Source organism: Stenella coeruleoalba, assembly GCF_951394435.1.
Source record: "Stenella coeruleoalba genome assembly, chromosome: 20".
NCBI lineage: Eukaryota > Metazoa > Chordata > Mammalia > Artiodactyla > Delphinidae > Stenella > Stenella coeruleoalba.
The window spans coordinates 46,218,711-46,237,010 of NC_137166.1; the positions used below are offsets into that span (position 1 = coordinate 46,218,711).

The 18,300-nt window shown below is 45.6% G+C and overlaps 1 protein-coding gene across 1 annotated transcript; it reads right to left on the bottom strand.

Moving 5' to 3' along the window:
- Positions 1-10,989: 10,989 nt before the first annotated feature.
- Positions 10,990-17,207, bottom strand: LOC307179268 (EP300-interacting inhibitor of differentiation 2-like). The gene is made up of 2 exons (XM_079908180.1): positions 16,921-17,207; positions 10,990-12,344 (listed from the first exon to the last, which is right to left on the bottom strand). Exons 1-2 carry the CDS (start codon positions 17,083-17,085, stop codon positions 11,805-11,807), a joined length of 705 nt encoding a protein of 234 aa, XP_079764306.1. The 5' UTR covers positions 17,086-17,207; the 3' UTR covers positions 10,990-11,804.
- Between the last annotated feature and the right edge of the window lie 1,093 nt (positions 17,208-18,300).

Below are 18,300 nucleotides of genomic sequence, written 5' to 3' on the forward strand. Positions count from 1 at the left end.
AGCCAAGGGATCCACATATTTTAATTCAGTCAACAATACCATATATTGAATAAATACTTATACATACAAATTCTCCTTTCAAGTTTCGCTATATTGAATTTCTGTCATGAGATTTAACTGTACCATTAAGGAATATGGACATTGAAACAAAAGCGTACTATCAAATGATATTTAAATTGAGATTAAAGGCAGACATCAACACCAGCCCATTGTTCCTTCAAAGACAACGCGATATTCAGAGGCCGAGTCTTTGCTGCCTTGAACAAATTATACCACCTGCCGAGAGAGCAGAACTCAATTTAAAAGCAAAGATGGGAAACTGTGTTACATTCATCACGTATTTTTTAAAAAATTTATTTATTTTATATATTTATTTTTAGCTGCGTTGGGTCCTCGTTGCTGCGTGTGGGCTTTCTCTAGTTGCGGTGAGCGTGGGCTACTCTTCATTGCGGTGCACGGGCTTCTCATTGTGGTGGCTTGTCTCGTTGCAGAGCAGGGCTGTAGGTGTGCGGGCTTCAGTAGTTGCGGCATGTGGGCTCAGTAATTGTGGCTCGCGGGCTCTAGAGCGCAGGCTCAGTAGCAGTGGTGCACGGGCTTAGTCGCTCTGCGGCATGTGGGATCTTCCCGGACCAGGGGTCGAACTCGTGTTCCCTGCATTGGCAGGTGGATTCTTAACCACTGCGCCACCAGGGAAGTCCCTTCATCGTGTATTTTTGATCAGTGACTGCATGCAAGCTGAAGGCAGGCAGCTGAATCCCATGGATTCCCCCCTTTGATGCACTTCTGGTGTCAAGGATGCCTCACCTATCTCAGAGTCTTGGCACCATCACTGTACATGTCGGTGACTCATCACAGGAACAGTACTGGCTGGATTATCAAAGAGTGATGACCAGAGTCCTCTGATTCACCACCACAAGGGAAGAGTCCCACACCCAAGTCTGGAGGCCCTCTAAAGTGCAGGCTCTGTTCTATCGCTTTGTCTCATAGGCTGCTGCAGGCTCAGCCTAAGGTCGTAGCCTCTGGGGCAAGGAAGACTATCTCAGATGATCAGAGCTTGCAGGGAAGAGAAAGTTATTCTCTGGTCCAAATCCTTCAGTTCAAAGGTGAAAGGAAGCAGGGCCCCAGAGGAGTAAGGTGGAAGGCATTGCACACCAAGGAGAAACTTGTCATTTTTTTTTCTCTTTTGACAGAGCTTTAAATCTTTAAATCAGGCATACACTTATTGCATTTAGCACAATGGCAGTAGCAAATAAAGCAACCTAAATGATCACTCCAAAAAAGCACAAACCAAGACAAAAAACCCAAAAGCCTACAAATGCACAGAAATCAGACTGCTTTGGTTCAGACCTGGTTCTGCCATGTATTCAGACAAGTCACTTCACCTCTCGGTGCCTTAATTTCCTTATCTGTAAAATGAAACTAGTAGTAGAATCTGCTTCACAAGTTTGTGAGTCTTAAATGAGTTAATAAGTACAAAGCATTTTACAACGGAGGCTGGCATGCAATAGATGCTCAGTAAATATTACTTCTCAATATGCTATAAGAGGAAAGCCCATTTGAAGTTCATTTCACAGAGGGGCAAAGTGAAGCCCAGAGAGGGGTAGACGCTTGCCTAGAATCGCACAGAAAATTCAGTGTCTTTCTTGATCTTCCTGGTTTCGGGGACCCAGGCCCAAGGTTTAGCACAGGAGGGGGTCTCAGGGGTTGGGAAGCACAGTGGACTTCTGTTTGAAACCCTTCCATTAATCTGAATAAGGTCTGTACCTGACCTAATTGTATTGGACTGGACTTCCCTGGTGGTCCAGCAGTTAAGAATCCACTTGTCAGTGCAGGGGACATGGGTTTGATCCCTGGTCCGAGAAGATCCCACATGCCTTAGGGCAACTAAGCCTGTGTGCCACAACTACTGAGCCACACGCCGCAACTAGAGAAAGCCCACGCGCAGCAATGAAGACCCAACACAGCCAAAAATAAATAAATAAATTGAGAAGTTAAAAAATATGTTTATTAATTGATTATAAAATAAAATCTGCATTTTCAAGGAGAAAAGTCCTTTCCAGAGGTTTAGCAGATATGCTCTTAAATCTGATTGGCCATACTGGGGTCAAATGTCCATCTCAGGCCAATCAGTCCCTAGCAAATAGGAATGGATTGCCAAGCTCAGAGCAGCAAGTCTCAAATTGTTTGGTCTCAGGCCCACCTACACTTGTAAAAGTTATTGATCGTCCCAAACAGCTTTTGTTTATGTGTATTCATCTACTGTTATTCATATCTTAGGAATTAAAACTGAGAAATCCTAAAACCAATTTAAAACAATAAGCCCATTACATGTTAACATAAATAATATTTTTTATGAAAATATAATCATTTCCCCAAAAAAATAATTCAGTGAGAAAAGTGACATTGTTTTACATTTTTTGCAAATCTTGGAGCATTTAGTCCCTTTATATTTAAGGTAATTAATTAATTATTTTTATTTTTTTGCCGTACGCGGGCCTCTCACTGTTGTGGCCTCTCCCGTTGCGGAGCACAGGCTCCGGATGCACAGGCTCCGGATGCACAGGCTCCGGATGCACAGGCTCAGCGGCCATGGCTCACGGGCCCAGCCGCTCCGCGGCATGTGGGCTCTTCCTGGACCGGGGCACGAACCCGTGTCCCCTGCATCGGCAGGCGGACTCTCAACCACTGCGCCACCAGGGAAACCCTACTGTTTTTTTTTTTTTAAAATATGTAATTAATTAATTAATTTTTGGCTGCACTGGGTCTTCACTGCTGCACGCGGGCTTTCTCTAGCTGCGGCGAGCGGGGGCTTCGTTGTGGTGCACGGGCTCTAGGCGCGCAGGCTTCAGTAGTTGTGGCGCACGGGCTTAGTTGCTCCGCGGCATGCGGGACCCTCCCAGACCAGGGCTGGAACCTGTGTCGCCTGCACCGGCAGGCGGATTCCCAACCACTGTGCCACCAGGGGAGTCCCACAATTACTGTTTTTTGACATCATATTTTACATCTAATTGTTTTGTGTATGCCTTAACTGCTTATTGTGGATACAGATTGTGCATACAGATTGTGGATACAGATTTTACTACTTTTGTCTTTTAACCTCCCTACTGGCTTTGTGTGTGGATGATTTCCCACCTTTGCTGTATGTTTGACTTTGCCAGTGAGCCTTTTCTTTCCGTAGTATTCTTTTTTCTAGTCGTGGCCTTTTTTTTTTTTCGCTTAGAGAAGTTCCTTTAACATTTGTTGTGAAGCTGGTTTGATGGTGCTGAATTCTTTTAGCTTTTGCCTGTCTGTAAAGCTTTTGATTTCTCCATCAAATCTGAATGTGAGCCTTGCTGGGTTTCCTCATTTAAAAAATCTTATTTCTCTTTCCTCTTCTACTTGTATCACAGAGTTCTATCTTCAAGCTTGCTAATTCTCTTTTCCATATAGTGTGCTCTATTTCCAATGCTTTCTAATGCATTCTTCATCTCGTTTATTTTGCTCTTCCGCTCCAGAATTTCTGTTTGATTCTTCTTTAGAATTTCAATCTCTTTGGTAAAGTATTTCTTCTGTACATTAATTTTATTCCTGAGCTCATTGAACTACCTTTCTGAGTTTTCTTGTAGCTCCTTGAGTTTCTTCATAGAGCTATTTTAAATTCTCCATCAGTGAGATCTCAGTAGTCTGCGACTTTAAGTTTGGTTTCTGGAGAATTGTCATTTTCTTTCGTGTTACAGTGTTACCGTGGTTCTTCATGGTGCTTGATGAGTTGCTCCTCTGCCCATGCATCTGAAGTAGGGGACACCTTTCTGCTTGATGCTAACGATTTAACAAGTTAGAAACTGAGGCGTTTCAGGGAGTTCCCTGGCGGTGCAATGGTTAGCACTCGGCGCTTTCACTTCCATAGCCCCGATTCAGTCCCTGGTGGGGGAATTAAGATCCTGCAAGCCAAGGGCCACGGCCAAAAAGAAAGAAAAAAAGAGAAAAAAAAAGAAAATTGAGGCGTTTCTTCTGTTTTCCAGTAGGTGGAGATATAGCACAAGGTTTGGGTTTCTCTTCCCTGCGCTGCCTCCGGTTATGTTTGAGAGTCTGCATTTTCCACACTCCACTACCTTTATCGTTGCTTCAAGCCCTCTTTATTGCTCCTTGTGCCTCCGGGGTCATTGGTGCCTTGTTTCCTGCTGGAAACACCAGTAGGTGTTTCCGCCTGGGGCTCGGAGATGATGTGCTCTTCTCTTACATTCGGGATCCCCACCCCTTGCAGACTCCGCCCCTGGGGGAGGGCGATGGTGGTGGGCGAGTGGTGCTGCACCTGGCGCCTCTGCCAGTATTGTAAGGTTTGCCGGCTCCACCGCTGCGAGTGGGTGGCCAGGGGTCAGAACTGTGGATGCCTCAGCAGCTGGAGGGATGGGATCTCAGGCTCCACTGCTACCGGTGACTGTGGGCACCGCTGCCGCTGGGAGGTTAGAGTCGTGTGTGCCGCTTCCTCTGCTATTGTTACTGGCTCTCTGGGACTGCGGCCTCAGCTGCCATGGCAGGAGAGCTGGGTTTGCAGGAACCACCTCCCTGTTCCCTCAGTTCCGCCTCCTCTGTGTGTCCCTGTACATCCCGCTGTAGCTGTTCAGATGTGTGAATTCTCTGGACACATGGTGTTTGTGTTGTGGATGTTTTAGCGGTTGTAGATTGAAGAGACAGTTTTTCATCTGCCATGTTGCTGACATCATTCTTCTGAAACAGTTATTTTTCATAAAACTGTTAACATGTAACTACTGAAGCCCGCGCACCTAGAGCCTGTGCTCCGCAACAAGAGAAGCCACCGCAGTGAGAAGTCTGAGCACCGCAACTAAGAGTAGCCCCCGCTCCCCACAGCTAGGGAAAAGCCCGCGCACAGCAATGAGGACCCAATGCAGCCAAAAATAAATTAATTAAAAAAAAAAAAGAAAAGAAAGGACATGAAGTCATCACTTGTCTTACTTGTAGGCTTTGGATAATTTTTCATAATGTAACTGTCGATATTGTTAACATTACCCCCATTTTACAGATGAAAGACTGATCCAGAGAAGTAGAGTAATTCACCTTAGAGCTCACTGCTGGTAAGAAGTGGAATAGGGATTTGAACCTTGACAGTCCAGCTCCAGTATTCGAGTATCTCATTGGCCCAGCCTAGTTGAAGTGCCACCGTTGATCAAATCAACTACAGTTGGAGGGGAAGTGAAGTCACAAAGGTCAAATAGCATTAAGAGGGTGGGGTGAGATTCCTAGAGAAAGGAGGACGTAGTGGGTAGCCATCTCAAGAAGTGTCTTCTAGAGTCAGAGTGGAGTCCTGGGAAAAAATTTTCTGGTCAGCACTCCAGTTCATTTCTAAAGGTGGTCCATTTTGGCAATCACTGATGAATTGATTATTAGTATGAGTTTTGGAGGCAAGAAAGCTGGGTTTGAGCCCTAATTCTACTGCTTCTTAGCTGTGTGAACTTGGGTAAGTGTGATGATAAATTCTGTGTCCACTTGGCTAGACTATGATGACCAGCTGTTTGGTCAAACACTAGTCTAAGATGTTGCTGTAAAGATACTTCCTAGAAGTGATTAAGATTTATCAACAGTTGGCTCTAAATAAAGCAGACTTGCCTCATCTAATCACTTGAAGGTATGTATATATATATATACATATATATATATATGTGTGTGTATATATATATATATATATATATATATATATATATATATTTTTTTTTTTTTTTTTTTTTTTTGGCCGTGCAGAGCCAAAAAGATCTTGCGGGATCTTAGTTCCGTAAGAGCAAAAACTAAAGTTTCCTGAAAAAGTGGAATTCTCCTCTAGATTGCAACATAGATATTCTCCCTGAGTTTCCAGCCTTCACATTCAGGACAACAACATTAACTTTACCTAAATCTCCAGGCTGCTGGCCTGCCCCACAGATTTTGCACTTGCCAGCCTCCACAATCCTGTGAATGAATTCCTTAAGATCTCTTTCCCTCTCTGTATATACAATATATATGTATACATATACAATATACATTACACACACACACACACACACACACACAGAAAGAAGCCCATGTGCCTAGATCATGGCTTTCCTATTGGTTCTATTTCTCAGAAGAACCCTGACTGATACAGCTAGTAAGCCTCAGTTTTCTCATCTATAAAATGGATATGCTAATACTCTTTACCTCACACCATGGTGAGAATTCTGTGAGATGCCATAAATAAAGCACCAAGATCTGTGCCTGGATCACCATAAACTCTCAACCAATGGCGATGGTGGTTATATCATCTGTGGTGACCGGTTTCCAAAGATGGCTCCCCATAAACCGCAGTGCTCAGGATTCACTTCCTTGGGTATTGCCTCTCCTCCCTGAAATGGGCTGGGCCTGTGTAACCCACAGAATGAGGCGGATGTGTGCTAGCTCTGGGCCTGAGTCTGAAGGCCTGGCAGCTTCCCACCTTTGCACTTTTGGAAGCCCTGAGGCGGCCACATAAGAAATCTGGCTACACTATTGGAGAGCAAGGTGGAGAGGAAGAGGGTTTGAAACTGCATACAGGGAGAGGCCCAGCCTTCCAGCCTTTTCCCACCAATATGACAGGCACGTGAGTGACCCGTCCAGGACATTCCAGCCCAGCTGAGCTCCTGGCCACCATCACGTGGAGCAGAACTGCTGAGCTGATTTCGGTCAACCTACAGAAGAGTGAGCAGTGATAAAATGGTTGTTGCTTAAAGCCATTAAGTTTTAGGGTGGTTAGTTACACAGCAAGAGATAACTGGAACATCAGTATTAGGGGACAGAGACTAATTTCCCCCAGAATTCGTAAAGAGAGGCCAGTATTGGTTTGGAAGAACCATCATGTTAATTTGATTGGACTTTGTCCCTAATTCCCAGAAGGTAACCAAATTCCAAATTCCAAATCTTTGGAATTTCCAGCGATAGTGTTACCGAATGCAAGTCCGTGTGCCCGACGCACAGTGAGGCCAAACGATACCAAAACGTCCGAGTTTGGAGCAGAGAAAGGTTTATCGCAGGGCCATGCAAGGAGATGGGTGGTTCATGCCTGAAAAACCCTAAACTCCCTGAAAGCTTTCAGCAAAGCCCTTTTATAGCAATGGTGAGGGAGGGGCGTGGTCAGTTGTAAATTTCTTGGTGTCAGATCCTTTGTCCTTGAGGTCAGGTCACGGTCAGGTAATGATGTTCCTGTAAATCTCCACCCAACAAATGTTATTCTCTGTTCTGACAAGAAAGGGCAAAGTCCTAAGGCTCAACTTTCACCCTCCGAGGTCCAGGTCCTGGCTAAGAGGAGGGGGTCCCTGCGGGGGCCAGTTACCCTGCCCAGGAGCGTTCGTCCGGCACCCAGTCTGGGTCCTCCCGGCTGAAGAGGCAGATCCCAGCTGGCAGTGCCCTCAGGACCAGGTCCCCAGACCCTGCACAGCTGTCATCACTGAGGGAGCCAGACGCCTAGGACCCAGCCGGCCCTCAGGCTCCTCAGGCCGCCCAAACGGCGGGGGCCAGGTCCCGCAAACTGCGTCCCACGCAGACTGCCGCTGCCATTAGGTCGCGGAGGTGGGAATGGGGGCGAGGTTCACCGCAGCCTCAAGGCCTGGGCCCGGCCAGTGGGGGGCCTTGGCGAGGGCTCTGGAGCCCTGCAGGACACAGGCCCCAGCCTATCCCCAGCCCCCCAGCTCACCTGCTGGCCCAAGGCCAGAGTGCCCGGAGGGCCCCCGGGAGAAGGCCGGGATCCGCCTCCTACCTCACTTTTCCCCAGAGAACCACCAACCGCCTGACTGGCAGAAGGGGCCCTCTAACCGGCCAGGCTAGCGGTCTCGCTCTAACGGTCCCGCATTAGCGGTCTCCCGGTAACGGTTGCCTGGTAACTGTAGCGCCAGAGGCAGCTATGCGAGGGACCTGTTCGTTACAGAGCAACGGTTGCCCGGTAACTGTCGCGCGGTAACGGCCGCCCCATCCCCATTTCAATAGGAGTGTCTTTGTTACTGGTGTGTGTGGGGAACCCCTTGGGCCATCCCTGGGAGTCATAGAGGGTTTAGGCCTCGCGATTTCGGCCTAACTTCAGGGCTCGTGGAGCGTCCCTGGTTGGTAAATGCTCTGCACGTGCCGGAGGATGATGCATCCCTGAGGAGGGCAGTAATATCATGTTTGGGACTCTCCCAGACTTGGTCCTACTCGTCTTTCCCTTTAGCTGGTTATGATTTGTATCCTTTGCTATCATGAAATTGTAATCATAACTGTAATGCTTTCTTGAGTTCTGTGAGTCTTTTTTTTTTTTTTTTTTTTTTAGCAAATTATTGAAACTGCATGGGAACTGGGAATCCTCAAACTTGTAGCCTGCTGGTCAGACGTGGGAGTGGCCTGGGGACCCCTGAACTTAGAGCTATGGTGTCTGTAACAGAGGACTGTGTCCCTGACCTGGGGAGTTTGGCTAAACTCTGGGGAAGAAGCCACTGTACGTGCTGACACTGCAGCTGAAATTGTTCAAGCAAGAGAAGAGGCTCCTTAAAATGCTTTGAGAGACAAGAAGAGGACTTGATTTTGCTCCTGAGATGAAAGGTGAAGAGGAGGGAAGGGGAGAAGTTGAAAGGAACCAGCCAGGTGGGGAGGCTTGTCCTTCAAGGGATGACCCCAGCCCTGCGACCCACCAGATTTTCACTCAAGTCTACCAAAGTGAAGGGGTCGGTCGTGTGAGTGGATTTGATTGGAAACGTATGAAGGAACTGTCAGGGAGGGGGAAATTTTCTCTTGGACCCATCTTGAGGTCTTGTGGCTGGACTAATAATAAAATTGACACAAGACAGATTAACAGGAGAAAAAGAAACAAAATTTAGTTCATGCGCATGGAGGTCTCATAGAAATGGGATCTAAGAAGTGGCCAAGGGAATTCCCTGGCGGTCCAGTGGTTAGGACTTGGCGCTTTCACTGCTGGGCCCAGGTTCGATCCCTGGTCGGGGAACCAAGATCCTGCAAGTCACTTGGCGAGGCAGAAAAAAAAAAAGGATTATATCTCATTTGTAAATAAGGATCATTTGAAGAATGCAATCATGGTGGTGGATATAAAAATAACACCTTCATGGATTATGAAAAGGCCTTTGACAAAATTCTGTAACCACTCTAGATAAAACACACACATGTACAAATAGTGAGAGATGGATATGTGAAGAATTTCTACAAAATTAGGACAAGTTAATGATGCTTCACTATCATTCATATTATTTTACATTAGAAAGAAGGTACCAATAAAGTACCTTCTGTCTAATGTATAAATAAAGAGAAAGAAGTCAGAAGTATAAACATTATAAAAGAGGCAATACTGTCACTATTTGCATATGACTTGTTCCCCAATCTAGGAGATTCAAATGAAAAACTACTGTAAAACAGTAAGAGAATTCAGTATGTTAACAGGCTATCAAATAAATATGCAGAAATGAATTATTTTCAAATACATAGGCAAGCTTTTAGAAAATATAACAGCGATAATCCTCATTTACTATAGAAAAAACATAAAAGATAAAATGTCTAGGAATAAATGATTAGACCTGTAAAAGACCTACTTTAGGAACACTAATTTAAGGACAAACATTAATACTCTTCTGAAGGATACAAAGGAAGCCTTTAAAAAATGGAAAAATAAATAATTTGGATATCTTAGCGATGGCAGTTATCTTCGATTTATTAAATATAATGTGATTCTAATAAAGAACTTTGAAATAAGGTAAGCTGACTTTGAGGTTGACGTAGTAATATAAATAAACAAAGATAGCCAGAACACTCTGAAAATGAAGTATAATGAGAGGTTTTAGCATTATTACCTGTAAAACTAGTTAGAAAACTTTAAAAAGTTTAGTATATGATGAAGAGGCATCTTTAAACAAAGTTAGTCGGGAAAAGATGGGCTAGTTAGTATCTGGTGTTGCGGCAGCCAGGTAGCCACCTAAAAAAGAAAATTTGGATCCTTACCTCATATTGTACATCGGGATAAATTCCGAATGGTTCAAAAATTCAAATATGAACAATAAAACCACACACATACATACACATGCACACACACCGAGAAAACCTCGAGTTTCAAAATCTTGCAGGTTTTTTCTCTTTTTTTTTTTTTTTGGCCACGCTGCACGGCTTGCAGAATCTCAGTTCCCCGACCAGGGATCAAACCCGTGACCCGGCAGTGAAAGCACTGAGTCCTAATCACTGGATCACCGGGGAATTCCCCAAACCTTGCAGGTTTAAAAGATAAAAGGAAACAAGAGCAAAAATCTCCATGCCAAAAGGCTTTCAGGAAAACCAAAGACAAATGACAACCTAGGAAAAACTATCCATAACACACATTACAAGCTATTATCATAGCTGATCTCACTATTTCATTAATAGTTAACAGACTCAATAAAGAAAGGACAAAATTATTCAGGAAAGAAATGGAGAAAAGATTTTGAATAGATAGTTCATGGAAAAGGGAATATGTATAACTCAAATGAAAAGATATTTAACTTCCCTCATAATGAGAGAAAAGCAAATTAAAACTGATATACCATTTTCCAACTATATAGACTGGCAAAATGCAGACACTTGATGACTTACTGTGCTGGTGAGGCTGCAGGGGAAATGTCCATGTTCAGCAGTTGCTGGTGGGAGTGTGAAGAGGTACAACATGAATGGAAGGCAACTTAGTAATATCTCTAAACTTTCACATGAGTGCATTCACCTCAGAATTCTCACCTCTGGAAAGTCGTACTAAGATATTATACATAACAAGGAATCTAAGAAGCTGCTGATTATAATATGCACCATTGTTTTTATGAAAATGCTGTATTACACCATCAAATGTAAGACACACCCCAATTTCAGAGACGTCACTATATGAAAAGTGCATTTAGAATCAGAGCAATACTGTATTTGTGCCCATGCCATGGGATATACAGACAAGATTAACTATTATAGGAACTTTTTTGGCCAATAGAAAATGATGGGGGAAAACCTAAATGCCCATCAGTATGTTCCTGGTTAAGTAAATTACAACATAACCACAGAATGGAATAAAATGCAGCTCTAAAAAAGAATGAGGAAATGTAGTGGTTTGGAAGGATCTTTAAGATTTCTTACTGAAAATGCAATGCATAAATCAATAAATATAATTTGCCAACTTTTGTGAAGAAATGAAAAAAAAAAACCCACCCAGATTTGTATTTGCTTGTGCATACATAGGGAAACTGAAAAGACAGAAGAGGTACTGTGGTTACAGATGGGAATTGTGGTAGGTACTGGGTGGGCGGGGGGCAAGGGATAGAAGACTTTTCATTGCACACTTTATATTTTGGGGGCTTATAAATAGATTATTTACCAAAAAAGTATTAAAAATTGAATGAAAGAAAAAATCCAGAAATTTCCGATAGCCTTGAATACATAATTTATCATGTAATATATACAGTATTTACTTTGCCTTTCATTTGAAATGCCTCAGAAAACACAAAATCAATCTTACACTATGGGCTCTATTGGCAGTTTTTCTTCATCAAGTCTCCATTATATAAAACCATTCTTCACTTTAGTGAAGCAATTCTAAAAGACATTTCCACAATGCAGGGAAAACAATCTGGATCAATCACAAACTCAAAGGACGTTAGAGGAGTCATAACGTTTTTTATTTTCTTCTATTTCTTTTCTGATGGTTTTTCTTGATAAGCTTCCTTTTCTTTTTCAACTGTGCCTTGCCTTATTCTCAAATACTTTGACTTTTTAAAATCAAGTTACAGGATTGGTATGACTGTACTGGACACAGAGGTTCTTGAAGTAGTTTCATCACTAAATTATTCTCTACCGATAAACTTATCACAACCAAGTTCTTCTATCAGAGGATTGATAATTTCAGATGCAGTCAGAGTTATACTAAATGTTAAAATATCAAAATCCATCCTCTGAGGATTCCGCTGATATTCGGCATCAAACGCTGCTTCCCTTGCTCTGCAGGCTTCCACAAATCTCCTGCGGCGTCCTTCAAGCTCCTGAATTCTGCCGGGAGCAATCGGGTAGTGTTCCAGATAGTGGCGGAGGAGCTGCTGATAATTAATTCCTAAAACGCCAAGTGGGTGACGGAGGCGGAGATTCGGCAACGCAGCCAGGCCGGGGCTGTTCCCGGGCCTGGACCGGCGTCTGCCCTCAGGACCCTCTTCCTCTGCTGGCTCCGCCAACAATCGGGCAACCTCTGCAATCCGGGCTTCCCTGGCCGCCGCCATCGGACCTTCCCTGGCATCCGCCACTGGACCTTCCCTGGCCGCCGCCATCGGACGGTCCCTGGCCTCCACAGGCTGCGCTGGGGCCGGCTCCCGCCTCCCGCCGCCTACCTCCGCCTGCGGGACGTCGCCGTTGTCATTCGCCGCGCCCTTCGGTGGGACACTGCTGTCTGCGGGCAGCTCGGACATCCCGGACCGCGGGGTCAGCTCGGCCGCTCTCAGAAAAACGGGAATAACGGTACAGCGCGATCAGCGGTGTGCAAGTAAATGCGCGTGCGTGAGCGCTGTGCACACGGGTCAACGCTGTGGGCAAACCCACGTGCACGAGCGTAGGGCCTGCGGCTGAACCTAAGAGCACTGCGCATGAGTCATCCCCACGCGCCTGCGATCTTCCAGGTGCCACCTAGAGGCCGGAAGAGCCAACAAACACACCTGAAACCTTCCCCTGTTACCCAGAATGTCTAAGGGCGGAGTCGAGCCTTGTTTTACATTTCAACCAGTTTAATGTTTACAAGGAAAGTCTCACAAGATCGCTTCCTGTTGGCTTTCCCAAGATTACATCCTAGGATGCCTCTTCCTTCTTGTTCTCTAGTGATTATAATGCCACTTCTATTATATACCCAGATAGTTTAGATTCATGGGTTATTTTGGGGGTAGGGTGTGGTTCTTTATTCTTTTCCATTTATTCATTTGCCTATCTTCACCCATACCAATCCTCTTAATTACTAAAATTTTGTAATAACGTTCCCTTGTTATTTAAAAAAAATGCTTTGGCTATTCTTGGACATTAATTTTTTTTCTAAATCTTTTTCGTACAATATAACATGCAGGAAAAATATACAAAATATAAATATACGGCTGAATGATTTATCGCAAAGTGAATGTCCATGTAACCACCACCTGGGTCAAGGAATTGAATATTTCTAGTATCCCAGAATCCTTTCCCTCTTCTTATCACTATTGTCTCCTTTCTACCCAGAGGTAACTACTATACTGATATGTATGGTAATTATTTCTTTGCTTTTCTTTATGTTTTACTACCTAGAGCTGCATTCTGATACTGTAGTTTAATTTTGCTTGTTTTTTGAATTTTACATACTCTTGTGTCTCGTTTCTTTCCCACAACATTATTTTTATGAGATTCACCTATGCTTTTCGTTGTGGTTATAAATACTTCATTTTCTTTCTTTCTTTTTTTAACATCTTTATTGGAGTATAATTACTTTACAATGGTGTGTTAGTTTCTGCTTTATAACAAAGTGAATCAGCTATACATATATATATATCGCCATACCTCCTCCCTCTTGCGTCTCCCTCCCACCCTCCCTATCCCACCCCTCTAGGTGACTTAATTTTCTTGATAGTTACATATCCATTACCATTATTATTTTTCTTTTTGCGGTACGCGGGCCTCTCACTGCTGTGGGCTCTCCCGTTGCGGAGCACAGGCTCCGGACGCGCAGGCTCAGTGGTCATGTCTCACGGGCCCAGCCGCTCCGCGGCATGTGAGATCTTCCTGGACCAGGGCCACGAACCCGTGTCCCCTGCATCGGCAGGCGGACTCTCAACAACTGCGCCACCAGGGAAGCCCGCATTTTCTTTTTAAAATAAATTTATTTATTTATTTATTTTTGGCTGAATTGGGTCTTCGTTGCTGCACACAGGCTTTCTTTAGTTGCGGCGAGTGGGGGTTACTCTTCGTCGTGGTGCGCAGGCTTCTCATTGTGGTGGCTTCTCTTGTTGGGGAACACGGGCTCTAGGCGTGCGGGCTTCAGTAGTTGTGGTTCGCGGGCTCTAGAGCGCAGGCTCAGTAGTTGTGGCTCACACGCTTAGTTGCTCCACGGCATGTGGGATCTTCCCGGACCAGGGCTTGGACCAGGGCTCGAACCCGTGTCCGCTGCACTGGCAGGCGGATTCTTAACCATTGCGCCACCAGGGAAGCCCCGAGGTTGCATTTTTTTTTTCCTGGTCCAAGCACCACATTTATAAAACACAACATCCAGCCTATGTGCTGCTTCAAACACAGCTTCACCCCAGCATCTGGGCAATGACTAAGTGTGTGGCTCCTTAACAGCTCCCAGGCTAGTCTGGAGACCAAAGGTCCATTGCTGCCACCCTCAGGCTGCCTGGAAAATCACAAATATTTAATAGAAGAATCCCCAGACTTGTGTAATAACATATTATTAGAGGGGGAACTAGAAATTGCAGTAATTTGCTATAATACTATGGAGGCAGATATCTGTCCTGTCTTTTGAGGCCCCAAATCACCTTCCAGCTGAAGCTGAAAGGCCCTCCCATTATCCAGGGATAAGAATAGCTCTAGAGAAAATTATGGTGTATTAAACAGAAGTGCTCATGTGGGGAGATGAAAGCAAAAATTTGAGATAGATTCCAGGTTCGCTATTGCTCCCAAGACTGTTCCTGTGTAGCGGCTGTAGCATCTTTGTCTCTGACTCACCGCCAGCATTTCAGAATCATCTGAGGACAGTTTTAGTCATGGTGCAGACTCAACAATTAAGCGAGCTGATATCAGGGGCTCCACGCTGGTATATTTTTACAGGAAAAAATAGAGAATTTAAACCCATGGTCATACAATTAACATTTTAAAAGAGGAGGTGAAGAGTTTATAAGGAAAGGGACTGGATCTTCTTCTCCCAAAAGCTGCAAAAGCCTGTAATAAATAGCACTGGTGGGATATTTATCCTTACTGGGAACAAAGACTTCCTTTAAAGGATAAATACACATGTTGACCTAAATCAGTACTTTTATGGATAGGGGTTGAAACCACAACTCAGAATCTGAACCTGGCTTAGGACAATTGGGGAAATCATGATGTCATTCTTGCCTCTTTATTACCCCTGATTATTCTAGGCCTTACATGTTCTGCTCACTAGATGGGCTTGAGCTGACTTAATGGTGGATATAGGTGCTTCTTTCTCTAAGGGGATTTTCTAGATTTGCTTATCTCTCCTGAGATATTTAATGCTGTGTTGAGGTCTAAACATGATGTTACAAGCCTTGTCTCTTTTCCCAAGATTGCTACTGTGCTAGATTAATTGTAAAAGTGGTCCCAATTCTCCATCCTCTCTGTTTCTACACCCTTTGTAATAATAGTTTGTAGCTCTTCTCATCAATAGGTAGATTCCTTTTCTCCATCCCTTGAATCGGAACTGGCCTTGTGACTTGCTTTGACCGATAGGATGTGGCAGAAATGATGGTGTATCAGTTTCGAGACTGGGCCTCAAGAGGCATTTCATGCTTCCGTTCTCTCTCGGACTCCTGTCTCGACCATGAGAACAATCCTGGACCAGCTTGCTGGACGGTGGAAGACACCTGGGACTGGGAAACGTGGTCTCAGACAAGGCATTCAAGGTTAGTCAGTCCTGGGAATTCCCTGGTGGTCCAGTGGTTAGGAGTCAGTGCTTTCATTGCCGGGGCCCAGGTTCAACCTGTGGTTGACTCGTGGCAGGGTCGGGGGGAAGATCAGTCAGCTCCACCTGAGCCACCAGCTGACTTTTAGGCTCATAGACTAAATAAATGCTTGATGTGATTTGCCATGCAACATTATTGTGGCAATAGATAACTGCTCCAGAAATTGGTATCAGGAGTTGGGTAGTGCCCTAAGAAAAGGCTAAGATACGTAGGGAAAACAGTGAGGAAATTGTTATTGGAACAGAAAAAATGATGACTCATTATGATGTAGTGAAATAATCGTCAAACTGTCGCCTGTGATTACCCAGAAATAGAAATAGAAACAGAAAATAGAAAGTGTTTGGCTAAGGAGATACCCAGGCATAATGCTGATTACTCACTGATGAGCATGATACAGCGTAGCAAGAAAGGGTTGACCGATAGAAGGAACTGGCTGACCTTCCAGAAGAATTTAAAGGAAATGTAGAGAGACTATGACTTGCTAGGTTGGGAAAGAAAAGCTTTTTTCACATCCAGTGAAAAAAAAAGATTGTCAAAGTGAAAAACAGCCTGTGAGTATAGATCAGATTAAAGGTGTGGCTTTATGACCCTTTGTTAAAAGTTCGAAAATGTGAGGCAGTGCATAGGTGAGCTTCCCAGCTAGAAGAAAGGGTTTCTAGGAAGCCCACAGGCATGGTCCTAAAGAAGCCTGATCTTAAAATAGAAAGAAGTCTAGAGGAAAGGTATGTTTTCCCCCCAGCTTTATTGAGATGAAATTGACACGTAACGTATAAGTTTAAGTTGTACAATGTGATGGTTTGATACATGTATATATTTTGAAATAATTACAATAGGGTTAGTTAACACTTTCATCACCTCACATAATTAACTTTTTTTTTTTGGTGGTGAAAACTATTCCCTGTCTTTCAGCTCATCGCACCCGAGTTCTGCAGCCAGGTGACTGAGAGCCACAGATGTAAAGAGATCTTTGATAAATGTACAATCAGACAGACGCTGGGATAACGCGTTTGCCAGCTGGAATCGTGGGCTACTTCCCTTGCTCTACACACATCCGTAACACACCCAGTTGGGTTCGTCAAACCCTCTTAATCGGCTGCCGTGGGCGCTGGGCACCTCTTCCCCACAACCAAGGCTACGCCTGTCCCAAGTCAGGCTCGAAGCCTTCGGGCTCGCGTTGCGGTCGTGGGAATTCGGCCGGGTCGGGGCCGTTCCCCTGCCGGGGCGACTCTCGGGGACCCCCGTCCCCGCGTGGCCCAGCCACCGGGCCTTCTCTGTCCTCGTCCGTCATCCGACCTTCCCCCGGCTCCGCAGGCCCCGTAGGGGCCGGCTCCCGCCTCCCGCCGCCGACCTCCGCCTGCGGGACGTCGCGGTCGCCCTTCGCCCAGCCCGTCGGCGGAACACTGCTGCCTGCGGGCAGCTTGGGCATCTCGGACCGCGGAGCCCGCGCGGCCGCTTCTCAGAAACTTTGGAACAACGGAACAGCACAACTGTGCGCGCGAACACGTGAGCGAGTGCGCATGCTCGTGCGTATCTCTGTGCGCGTGCGTGCACGTGAGCGTGTACGCTCGCGCGGGTGTGTTTAACTGGCATGCTTGTATGGTGACCGTGCCTGTGAGAAGGTTCGTAATGTTAAGTTTCGGCAAGGCTTTTGTTGCTGTCAGTCCCCAACGAATGACAAGGGCTGCTTCATACTTCTAAGTTTTAGTCAAGAATTCTTTTTTTGTGTGTGTGTGGTACGCGGGCCTCTCACTGCTGCGGCCTCTCCCGTCGCGGAGCGCAGGCTCAGCGGCCATGGCTCACGGGCCCAGCCGCCCCGCGGCACGCGGGATCCTCCCGGACCGGGGCATGAGCCCGTGTCCCCAGCATCGGCAGGCGGACTCTCAACCACTGCGCCACCAGGGAAGTCATAGTCAAGAATTCTTGGTAAGGCACACCGACACCATCAGTGTCTCGATCCCTTTTTTTTTTTTTTAAAGAAGATGTTGGGGGTAGGAGTTTATTAATTTATTTTTGCTGTGTTGGGTCTTCGTTTCTGTGCGAGGGCTTTCTCCAGTTGTGGCAAGTGGGGGCCACTCACTATTGCGGCCTCTCTTGTTGCGGAGCACAGGCTCCAGACGCGCAGGCTCAGTAGTTGTGGCTCACAGGCCCAGTTGCTCCGCGGCATGTGGGATCCTCCCAGACCAGGGCTCGAACCGGCAGATTCTCAACCACTGCGCCACCAGGGAAGCCCTGGGTCCCTATTTTATTTTAGAAAGCTGTGCAACTTTTGATGCTGGAAACCTGAAACTGCCCTCCCATGCATGCTGCTGCGTTATGAACTCTTGCCCCTCTTGGCGTTCCTCACCTCCTTTTCTCTTTCCCGCTTTTCTCTTTCCTTTCCTCCCCTCCCCCCTCTTTCCCTTCTCCTCCTCCTCTCTTCCCTGCTACCTTCTCCTTCCATTCCCCCTTTCTCTCTTTCCCTCTGTCCTCCTGCCCTTTCATCTTCCTTCTTCTCCCAGCCTCCCTCCCTTCCATTTCTTTCTCCCCACCCCTTGCCTTTCGTCTTAAGTCTAAGTCTCTGGCAGGCTCCTCTGCCTACCCGACTGTTGTAACGTCCCAGACTTTCAGCCCAGACTGCTTCTAATTTCTAAGGGAACTGTCT

Bases quoted from the DNA above. Each gene is read 5' to 3' on its own strand.
- LOC307179268 (XM_079908180.1), bottom strand. From the start codon at position 17,085: ATGCCCAAGCTGCCCGCAGGCAGCAGTGTTCCGCCGACGGGCTGGGCG. The intron at 12,345-16,920 runs GTGGCTGGGCCA...GACGTCCCGCAG, and splicing joins ACGAGGACAGAGAAGGCCCG to GCGGAGGTAGGCGGCGGGAG.